The sequence below is a fragment of the Camellia sinensis genome, chromosome 3, assembly GCF_055761805.1.
Source record: "Camellia sinensis isolate YWXY chromosome 3, ASM5576180v1, whole genome shotgun sequence".
NCBI classification, from domain to species: domain Eukaryota; kingdom Viridiplantae; phylum Streptophyta; class Magnoliopsida; order Ericales; family Theaceae; genus Camellia; species Camellia sinensis.
Window position 1 is genome coordinate 35,767,968 of NC_138963.1, and position 12,200 is coordinate 35,780,167.

Here is a 12,200-nt window from a genome sequence, read left to right on the forward strand (position 1 = left end):
TAGAGCCACACGTCACCACACACCCCTTGTCATATCATGTGCTAGATAATCATTTTTTTTCTTTTTTTTTAATGATAAGATATTCGGACCAGCTTATGCAATTCTCGACTAAACTCGAGACCTATGTAAAGTACCTTTTCACATGAATCGGGTAAATTTCAAACAAAGCTCGAAGGCATATAATCCGAAGAAATTGATAGCACTTAATACTCAGATCCCAAACCACATCCACTAATACATGGAGATTTGATATTTCATAAGATTTTTTTAAGGCCTCGTTTGGGAACAGGCTAATTTAGTAACTTTTTGGCTAATTGGCTAAAAAGGTAGGTAAAAAAAACTTGTATGTTTGGGATAACTTTTTGACTAATTACGAAAAGCTGTGCAAAAAGTAGAGAGAAGCCGTAATTGTTGACTTTTTGGTATGACTAAGTGGCTAATTGGCTAATTTAGTAACTTTTTGATTAATTGGCTAAAAAGGTAGCATCCCAAACGAGGCCTAAATAAAGATCTGCTTGCAGCAATTGATGATAAGTCCAAGTGACTCGAGGTTCAAGAGAAAATAATGAAGATTTTAGAACTTGATGGGCATAGCCCGAGAGGGGCCAGCCCATGGCGTTGACCCAAGTCCAATAGTGTTTGGACAGCTGCCGGACAGGAGTCAACTGCGTGGCAGATAAAGATTCTGTACAATTATTGAACATAGGCATCAAGTATTAAATGAGAATGTTATGACATTAAATATAATAAGACCTCCCGTCCCCTAGTATGGAGAAACTGCCATGGCTGACGACGAGTAGACCATAGACTTTCGGCCAATAAGATAGCTTGAATGGACAAGAAAATGATTAGAAAAATGTATAAGGAAGCTTGTGAAGAACGACAAAGATAACAAGTAACACTCTCTTCTTTTCCTCTCTCTCTCTCTCTGACTATTCTCTCTATTACTTCCAATTTAACTTGATCATCGGAGCTGTTGGAAATGGTTATAAAGTTCTGAATAAAACTAGAATTTTTTCTTAAGTTTGGTCTATTTTTTAGGTGGGCCTCGAGCGTCGATTTTCGCGGGTCAAAATGGTAACGCGTTCTATGCCGCGTTGTGATTCACGTGGTATATTTGATTGCTCAAAACCATTACCGAGTGAATGGAAAATTGAAGCCAAAGTGTGCTCCATGGAAATGGAGTTTTGGTGAAAATTCCTTAAGGTTGTAAAATGGCTTGTCCCACATTGATTTGATGGGAAGTTTTGAATAAGTTTATAAGGCTTGGGTTTGGTACTTGGGGTGTGCCCCAAGGGATACCCAAGTGTTTTAGAGGGAGAGGTTATGGGCAAAATGAGCTAGACCCATTGGACCCAAAAATCACCACACACGCGCGCCGCCGTCCATCCGTCCGGTCGGGCAGGCTGGGCTTGGGCGCGAGTGTATGGTGTGAGGTTGGGTTGGGCTTGTTCGGCCCAATACTATTCTTTTTGGGCCAGAAACATTTGAATTTAATTTTATTTTGTATAAAATAAAATCCATAATTCAAATTAAACCGTACATCCAAACAAGGTCCTTTCCGAAATAAACTAGTCTGGGTTTTACCGTACATCCAAACAGGGCCCTTCTCGTTTTTTGTATCTGTTTAAATTATGAACCCAACAGATTCAAATCTGTTTGAATTCAAAACCAACAGGTTTCATACCTGTTCAATTCAAAACCAGCAGCCACCTTTACATCTATAAATAGACTAGCCTTCTATTTGGATTTTACATCAATTTTCGTACTCCATCATCTACTATAAATCTCTGCATTTTGCTACATTTAATTTTTAAAAGAAAGAGTGTAAACACTTACTGTGTTCGTAAGGCAAACAATTTGTAGTTGCTGCTATTATTTGTAGTAGATCATTTCATCCTGGGAGATAGACGTCCAAATTCTGAAAGCACCGTGGAGAGGACGAATCTGTCTGAAGGACACAGTGTCAAACACTGGACTTGATCAGATTATAATTCGAAGAAATTATATCAAGTAAGTTATTTAATTTATTTTCAGTGTTATTATTATTTATTTAAATCAGATTTTAATTTTATTTTTGTAACAAAATAAAATCTGTTTTTATTTATTTATTTTTATTTCGAGTTTGATTTTTGTAATCAAACAAATTCTCTCCTTTCCTTTACTTCTTTATATTCTAGTTGTTGTTTAGTATACAATAGAATTTAATTTAATTTATTTAAATACAGTGAAGATTGTCCTACAATCTTAAGACAGACTCGTTTTTGGAATCTTCATTGTATTTAATTTTCTGTAATTTCATAAAGACATATTCTGGTTGGAAAAACAAATAGTGTTTATGCTATTTGACAGATAATAGTAATATACTGTCTCTTTTCTTTGACAACTAGTAGTAATATACTGGTGTCATTAACAATTGCAGAATATTAATTGTGTTACAGAAAATTATAGTGATATTTTATTTTTCTAGTTTTAGTAACAAGGAAAATAAAATTATTTTGTATTATAAATTTATTTTCTGGTTTTAGTAACTAGAAAATTAATTTGTGTTTTAATTTTTTCTGATTTTTGTAATAAGAGATTATGGCTGCTGCAACTGAAACTGCATCTGGTAGTGGTACTCCTATTGTTACACCAACACCGGTCCAGAACCATGTTCATGTACCAATCAATCATGGAGAAAAATCGGAAAAATTTAACGGTACCGAGTTTAAGAGATGGCAGCAGAAGATGTTGTTCAATCTTACAACTCTTAATTTGGCCCGGTTTCTCCATGAAGAGGCTCCAGCACTTAAAGAGGGTAAAAGTGATCGGTAAGTTGTTGCCGCTGTAGATGCTTGAAAACATTCAGATTTCCTGTGCAGAAACTACATCCTCAATGGCCTTGACAACATGCTGTATAATGTATATAGTCCTTTGAAGTCAGCAAAAGAATTGTGGGATTCTTTGGAGAAGAAATACAAGACAGAGGATGCCGGCACGAAGAAATTTTTCGTCGGTAAGTTTCTGGACTTCGTTATGGTTGACTCCCAAACGGTAATTTCTCAAGTTCAAAGTTTTCAATTAATTTTACATGATATTCATTCTGAGGGTATGTCTCTAAGCGAGGCTTTCCAAGTCGCTGCTTTAGTGGAAAAGTTACCATCGGCTCGAAAAGATTTCAAAAATTATTTAAAACATAAACGCAAAGAGATGACCATGGATGAACTTATTGTACGACTGAGAATTTAGGAAGATAACCGAAAGGCTAAAAAGAGGAATGGGAAAAATCCCATTGAGTTCAAGGCTAATGTGGTTGAACAGGTTCATAAACCACATAATAAAAAGAGAAAGTTTACTGGAGATGGTCCTAAACAAGGTGACAACAATGGCAACAAGAAGTTCAAAGGAAAATGCTATAACTGTGGCAAGATTGGACATCGAGCTTCTGACTGCCGCCGCCCTAAGAAGGATCATGGAAGTACAAGTAAGAAGACCACCAATCAGGCCAATGTAACAGAATTGGATTACATCTCTAACGGAGTGAATGACATCAACCTCTCTGCTGTGATGTTTGAGGCTAGCTTGGTTGGAAATCCCAAAGAGTGGTGGGTTTTGTCACATTTGTGCGAACAAGAAGATATTCACTACCTACAATGAGGCTGTAAATGGTGAACAACTTTTCATGGGAAATTTTTCTACTTCTACTGTGGCTGGACAAGGAAAAGTTATCTTGAAGATGACATCAGGGAAAGAACTGACCCTCAATAACGTACTGCATGTACCTGACATCCGGAAGAATTTAGTTTCTGGTTCTTTGTTAAGTAAAAATGGTTTTAGGCTTGTATTTGAGTCTGATAAATTTGTATTAACAAAGAGTGGTATGTATGTTGGTAAGGGATACATGAGTGATGGTCTCTTTAAGTTGAATGTAATGACAGTTGTACCGAAAGTTGCTATGAATAAGAATAACACATCTTTTGCTTATATTCTTGAGTCGAATTTATGGCATGGTAGATTAGGACATGTAAATTATGATGCTTTGCGTAGAATAATTGGTTTGGATTATATACCAAAGTTTGAAATTAATCCTAATCATAAATGTGAAGTTTGTGTAGAAGCGAAACTAATTAAGGCTCCATTTAAATCGGTTGAAAGGAAAATCGAATCTCTAGAATTAATTCATACTGATGTATGTGATTTAAAATTTATTCAAACTAGAGGAAGCAAAAAGTATTTCATAACTTTTATCGATGATTGCACAAGATATTGTTATGTTTATTTACTTAGAAGTAAAGATGAAACCTTAGAAATGTTTAAACTCTACAAAACAGAAGTTGAAAATCAATTTGGTAAAACCATTAAAATGGTTAGAAGTGATAGGGGTGGTGAATATGATGCACCATTAAATGAATTTTTTGCACAACAAGGCATTATTCACCAAACTACAGCCCCTTATTCTCCTCAGCAATATTGTCTGCTAATTATGTTCTTAACAAAATACCCCACAAGAAAACTAACATCACTCCTTATGAATTGTGGAAAGGTCGACCGCCTTCCTACAAATACTTAAAAGTGTGGAGGTGTTTGGCAAAAGTTGAAGTTCATGTTCCTAAAAAGACTAAGATTGGACCAAAAACAGTAAACTGTGTGTTTATTGGTTATGCTCAGAATAGTAGTGCATATCGGTTTCTGACTTATAAATCAGAAATACCTGATATAAATGTGAACACTATTATAGAGTCAAGGAATGCTATGTTTTTTGAACATGTCTTTCCTTACAAGAAAGGACAGGAATTAAGTTTACAGAAAAGAACTTATGATTGTACACAAAGTCAAGAGACTAATGACAATCAAACACAAGAGACTAGTAATAGTCTCGACCAATAAGATTTAATTGATGATGAACCAAGACGAAGTAAGAGAGCGAGAACATCAAAATCCTTTGGTCCACATTTTCTGACATACCTGTTAGAAAATGAACCTCAAAGTTTTAAGGCAGCAATGACAGGTCCTGAAGCACCTTTGTGGAAAGAGATTGTTAATAATGAAATTGAATCCATTATGCAAAATCATACTTGGGAATTGGTGGATCTTCTACCAGGTTCTAAACCTCTTGGATATAAATGGATATTCAAGAGAAAAATGAAAGCAGATGGTTCAATTGACAAGTATAAAGCAAGACTTGTAGTTAAAGGTTACAGACAAAAGGAAGGCCTGGACTATTTTGACACATATTCCCCTGTGACAAGAATAACATCCATTCGCATGCTTATTTCTATAGCAATGTTGTTTAATTTAGAAATACATCAAATGGATGTTAAGACAGCTTTCTTAAACGGTGATCTAAATGAAGAGATCTATATGGAGTAACCCGAAGGGTTTGTAGTATCAGGGCAAGAAAAGAAAGTTTGTCGACTTGTAAAATCCCTTTATGGATTAAAGCAAGTACCTAAGCAATGGCATGAAAAATTTGATCATGCAATGCTTACTAATGGGTTTAAGATAAACGAATGTGACAAATGCGTCTATGTTAATAACACTAACTAAGGATATGTCATAGTTTGTCTTTATGTCGATGACATGCTTATCATTGGAAGTAGTCAAAACATGATCAAATCAACTAAGTAAATGCTTAACAAAAGATTTGATATGAAAGATATGGGGGTCGTAGATGTTATATTAGGAATGAAAATTACTAAAATATCTGACAGATATGTATTATTTCAATCACATTATATTGAGAAATTCTTGGTAAATTTATCAAGGATGATATGAATTTAGCTAGAACACCTGTAAACGTCAATCTTTATTTATCAAAAAATAAAGGTGATGCAGTGTCTCAGTTAAAATACTCTCAAATTATTGGAAACCTAATGTACCCAATGAATTGTACTCGTCTTGATATAGCTTATGCAATCAGTAAATTGAGTAGGTACACTAGTAACCATGGAGAAGACTATTGGAAAACGATCATTCGGGTTCTTAGATATCTAAGATTCACTCGTGATCATGGTTTGAACTTTACTCGATATCTAGCAGTACTGGAAGGTTATTGTGATGCCAATTGGATATCGGATACTAAAGATTCAAAATCCATAAGTGGATATGTCTTTATTCTGGGAGGCACTGCTGTTTCTTGAAAATCCACGAAACAAATATGCATCGCACGATCCATAATGGAATCCGAGTTCATTGCTTTGGACAAAGTAGGAGAAGAAGCCGAATGGCTTCGTCACTTCTTAAAAGACATTCAAATGTGGCCAAAACCTGTGCCAGCTATTTACATTCATTGTGATAGTCAATCTGCAATAGGCAGGGCACAGAATCATATGTACAACGGTAAGTCACGACATATTCGTTATCGACATAATACCGTAAGACAATTGTTGTCAAACAGAATAATCTCAATAGATTATGTAAAATCTAAAGAGAATATTGTGGATCCGTTAATAAAAGGTTTGACAAAAGAGCTAGTGTATAGTTCATTGAAGGGGATGCGATTAAAGCCTATTACATAAGAGTCGTCATAATGGTAACACTACTTATATGACTGGAGATCCCAAGAACTAAGTTCAAAGGGACAACTAAGTTATGTATGGCTCACCAGAAATCACCAAGGGATTAAAAATTCCCTACCCACTCCTATGGTGAGAGTGATATCTACAACATATGTTGTATGCAGGGGCATAAGGATAAGCTTTGCTTTTAATGATTACTTATATCTTGATTGAGGCATAAATCAAGACGAGTATAAGGAGATACTCACAATAAGAATCACCTATATGAGTGTTGAACTAGGGCCGGTTCTATGAGAATGAAGAGGCTAAATTCTCTAGAAACACTTATGAAAACTAGGCGCGTTCAAAGTCAAAATGAACACAACAGTGAGAACCACGATGTGTTAGAAGATATTTTGTGTGAAATCTATTGTCTTGGCTTACACATACGGCTGAACAATTCAAGGCATCGCGTCCATTGGTTAGCCAGTAAGTCCGATAGGTTATCACTAGGGAAGGTTCAAGGCCGAAAGCTACCTATCCTGATGCAAGATATTTTTGACTTATACTCTTTCGATAAAGTCTGCATATTGTTGCATTTCCGTTGTCATCAAATTGCATTCATGTGAGGGATTGTTGGAAATGGTTATAAAGTTCTGGATAAAACCAGAATTTTTTCCTAAGTTTGGTCTATTTTTTAGGTGGGCCCCGAGTGTCGATTTTCGCGGGTCAAAGTGGTAACGCGTTCTATGCCGCGTTGTGATTCACGTGGTATATTTGGTTATTCAAAACCATTACCGAGTGAGTGGGAAATTGAAGCCAAAGTGTGCTCCACGGAAATGGAGTTTTGGTGGAAATTCCTTAAGGTTGTAAAATGGCTTATCCCACATTGATTTGGTGGGAAGTTTTGAATAGGTTTATAAGGCTTGGGTTTGGTACTTGGGGTATGCCCCAAGGGGTACCCAAGTGTTTTAGAGGGAGAGGTTATGGGCAAAATAGGCTAAACCCATTGGACCCAAAAATCACCACACACGCGCGCCGCCGCCGTCCGTCCGTCCTTCCGGTCGGGCGGGTTGGGCTTGGGCGCAGGTGCGTGGTGTGATGTTGGGTAGGGCTTGTTCAACCCAACACTAGTTTTTTTTGGCCAAAAACATTTGAATTTAATTTTATTTTGTATAAAATAAAATCCAGAATTCAAATTAAACTGAAAATAAACTGGTTTGGTTTTACTGTACATCCAAACAGGACCCTTCCCGAAATAAACTAGTCTGGGTTTTACTGTACATCCAAACAAGGCCCTTCCCGTTTTTTGTATCTATTTAAATTATGAACCCAACAGATTCAAATCTGTTTGAATTCAAAACCAACAGGTTTTATACCTGTTCAATTCAAAACCAGCAGCCACCTTTACATCTATAAATAGACTAGCCTCCCATTTGGATTTTACATCAATTTTCGTACTCCATCCTCTGCTATAAATCTCAACATTTTGCTGCATTTAATTTCTAAAAGAAAGAGTGTAAACACTTACTGTGTTCGTAAGACAAACAATTTGTAGTGCTGCTATTGTTTGTAGTAGATCATTTCATCCTGGGAGATAGACGTCCAAATTCTGAAAGCACGGTAGAGAGGACGAATCTGTCTCTATGACACAGCGTCAAACACCGGATTTGATCAGATTATAATTCGAAGAATTATATCAATTAAGTTATTTAATTTATTTTCAGTGTTAGTATTATTTATTTAAATCAGATTTTAATTTTGTTTTTATAACAAAATAAAATCTGTTTTTATTTATTTATTTTTATTTCGAATTTGATTTTTGTAATCAAACAAATTCTCTCATTTCCTTTATTTCTTTATGTTCTGATTGTTGTTTAGTACACAACAGAATTTAATTTAATTTATTTAAATACAGTGAAGATTGTCCTACAGGAGTGTCCACAGGGAGAGACCACTCTAGTCTTGGCAACTCTCCACCGGACCTTTTGCAAGCACACATCAAGGAGACGAAGGCCATTAGACCCGTGAAACATGTGTATCAGTCTGACCCATCCTTCAGTGACCATATTGCACCATCAGAACTCATGATAAAAGATGTACCAAACAAAACATTACAAGGTATAAATGTCTCTGCACAATGTTTCTTATGTTGCAAAAACCATCACAAACTCGCAATCTTATGTTGTTTTTGTTTTAGTTTATGTTTTTATTTTGGCCTTTTTTGGTTTTGTGAAAAGACGTTACATTTTTTAGAAGATTATACATAACATAATTACCTTGCTGTCAATTAAAATTCTAGAAGTTGGTATCTTTGCTTCTTTTTTCTTGCTTCAATCGTGATTATAAGTCTTTAGACTGTTTTTGAATTATGAATTTGGACAGTAATTTAGAGAAAGAAAATATAAGTAAAATGTAAATAAAATATAATTACATTTTATTCAACTTTTTACTTTTATTTTCCAAACTCTTATCAAATTTCGTGATCCAAACACAATTTTAAAATTTAACATAGCACTAATGATAAAATTATGAACATTTAAAAAAATTATGTAACCTCTTACGAACATTTTTCTTTTTAAATAAAAAAACAACCATTATTTTTATTCATAATTTAAAAAATGCTACTATCATTCTCCATGATGTTTTTGTATAAAAATTATGTTTGTAAATCAATTTTTTTTTTATTATCAATTGAACACTCAGGCTATATTTGGGTCAATCAATTTATTTATGAAAAATAAAAGGAAAAATTGATAGAAATAAAAACAAAAATTGTCACTTTTCCCTTATTTTTTATATATTCTCCAAAAATTCCTATATAAATTTAAGATTCAAATTGTGGTATATTGGGATATGTATCATATATCAACCAATATAAAAGTTTAATTGACAATATCGCTATATTAATAAATAACAGTATAAAAAATCTAAAATCTCATCACATAAATTCTGATACAATACATAACAGTCAATATTTAAAAAAACCTCTGATACAATACATAATAGTCGATATTTAAAAGGCACAACACTAAAGAAAATGAAATGCCCCCTGTAGAAAACAACAGCTGATTGATTGCAGCAAGTTGAACCACACTAGGACACAAAGAGGACAGAGGATTAGAACCCTAGACCTATAACCAACCCAAAACCCACATAAATCACACATTCTCTTGAATGAACCAATGGAACAGAAGGTTCCTCCATCTTCCCCAAGATATCAAATCAAATCACTTTTAAAACACTCATTACTGATCCATCCATCTGCACAAGAAAATCCCACTGTTTTCTTGACAATCAATTCCTTTCCTTTCCCTCTATGCGCCGTTTTCTCAACAAAACAGCAATCCAAATCCAATCCAATCCAAAAAAGATGTACAACACTACAAAGGCTGGCTTACACCCAAAACCCTCCTCCTCACAGGCCTCAAGTTCATCACCAACTGTCTTGCACTTCCCAATTCCAATTCCCAGTTCCATACACTGCATTCGCAGAATAAACCCTAAAAACCCACCCTCCATAAATGGCTTCTCTCACCTCCTTCTTCTCCTCCAAAAATCTCTTCCAGCCAATCTTCTTCACCCCCCCAGACTTCATGCATCACTTATTAGTACCGTACAATAGTCTAATGGCACATTCTAGCAGTAGCAGTAGCAGTAGCAGTGGCAGTGGCAGCCACGTGTCATCCTCGCAGACTCTCGCTGAGGCCCCTTCTGCTCAGGAGTCTGGGCGACACCCGGTTTACCGAGGAGTAAGGCGTAGGAAGAGCAGTGGGAAATGGGTTTCGGAGATTCGAGAACCGAGGTCGCCTAACCGGATTTGGCTCGGGACATTTCCGACCCCTGAGATGGCCGCTGTGGCCTATGACGTGGCCGCTCGGGCTCTCAAGGGTCATGAAGCTGAGTTGAATTTTCCCAACTCAGCTTATTCGTTGCCAGTTCCGGCCTCTACCTCCCCGCGTGATATTCAGGCGGCTGCAGCCAGTGCAGCCGCCGCAGCTGGGGCTGCCAGGGATGCTCTATCTGGGTATTATCAGGCTGAAAATCCAACTGCACCGGGGAATTCAACGGCAAATCATGAGTTTGTTGATGAGGATTTGTTGTTCGATATGCCTAATATTCTTGTGAACATGGCTGAAGGCATGATGCTTAGCCCTCCGCGGCTGGATGTTTGGGATGATGACAGTTCAGCTGAAAATACAGGAGACCAGAATCTGTGGAAATTCCCTTAAATCCAGCAATTTAATTTTTTCAATAAAATATACATATATATATAGTAACTTAATCTAAATAGCTTCCACCGAAAAAAAAAAAAAACTATTTATGAACTTGCTTGATTAATATGTGCTAAGAATGAAGGCATGGAATGCTAGTATGAGTGGTTTGTTTTTTAATTTTTTGTAAAAAATTTCCTTATCTGAGTTTAATGTTATCGCACGTTTCTGTTCTAGTAGCTAGTGCTTCTAGACTAAAATAATGTTTAATTAAAAAGAATATCTATATTTGTGAAGAGATTAGGCCAATGCAACAGAGACTGAAACCCTAGGTCCCCCCCCCCCCCCCCCACCCTCTTTTTATTTTTTATTTTTTTTATCATGCTAAGATAAAGTAAAATCACATAATCTTGGTTTTCTTTTAATTTTAGAGAAATATTGTGAAATCAATTCTATACTTCTAATGACTGTTCAATATCTTGATCTTGAAGTGATTCATTGTAGTCATCAACGGCCACCAACTGAATTTACAACTACCAACTCAAAAGATGAAAAGGAAAGAATTTTGTTCATGTCTTTTCTTTTTCTTTTTTTTTGGATCAGCTTGTTCATATATGGCAATCACCAGCAACAAAGAATTTATAGCACTACATGAATCCTCTCTCTCTCTCTCTCTCTTTCTCTCTCTCTCTACATATATATACATGCATGTATATTCACAGCTCTTATAGAACTACAAGCAACAAGCAAGAAGTATAAATTAAGGTAAGAGAAGTCTAGAAAAGCCCAGAGATTCACTCTAAATTCTCAAGAGATTTTAGTACTCTATTTGAGGTTTCTAATGAAAAGAACAAGCAAAGATCCATCTATTCATGGTTTGGTGAAAGAAAAGCAAGCAAGTTGGCAAGTTTAGTCAATTAGAATTATTATAACGTTGATCCAAGGGTTTTGTCCACCACCCAACCATGTAATTCATTATTATTATTATACTATATTATTCTTTATTATTTCAATATTATGAATCCAAACATAATTACTCGGAGTTCAAAAAAAAAAAAAAAACATAATTACTCAAAATTTATTTAAAATTATTATTTATAATTCAGATTTATTCCTTACATAAATTTCACATCACATAAAATTAATTTTCACTATACAATCATCTAAGCAAAAAACTTTAAAGGTTCGTTTGGGATGTGGATTGACTTTTTGATTTTTTAAATTTTTAGTTATTTTAACCTAGGGTTAAAAAGTCTTGTTTGTGATAGGCTTTTTGATTTTTTTTTTTTACTTTTGTGAGTGAAAAAGTGAAACGATTATGATTTGAATGTGCCATTTTATCTTATTAGGCTAAATTTTTTTTTTTTATCTTTTTGTGACTATTTTAACCCAAAAAATCCCATTTGAACTTCTACCAAACGAATGCTAAGTGGTTTTTCTGGTTCAAACTTTCTTTTAGAATAATACTAACGATCATGAAAAAAATATCATAAAACACATCATAAAT

The 12,200-nt window shown here is 35.1% G+C and overlaps 1 protein-coding gene across 1 annotated transcript; it reads left to right on the plus strand.

The window, feature by feature from the left end:
• The first annotated feature begins 9,462 nt into the window (after positions 1–9,462).
• Positions 9,463–10,929, plus strand: HRD (Integrase-type DNA-binding superfamily protein). The gene has a single exon (XM_028213869.2). The coding sequence runs from the start codon at positions 10,004–10,006 to the stop codon at positions 10,709–10,711; it is 708 nt and encodes a 235-aa protein (XP_028069670.2). The 5' UTR covers positions 9,463–10,003; the 3' UTR covers positions 10,712–10,929.
• Positions 10,930–12,200: the final 1,271 nt, after the last annotated feature.

Bases quoted from the DNA above. Each gene is read 5' to 3' on its own strand.
- HRD (XM_028213869.2), top strand. From the start codon at position 10,004: ATGGCTTCTCTCACCTCCTTCTTCTCCTCCAAAAATCTCTTCCAGCCA.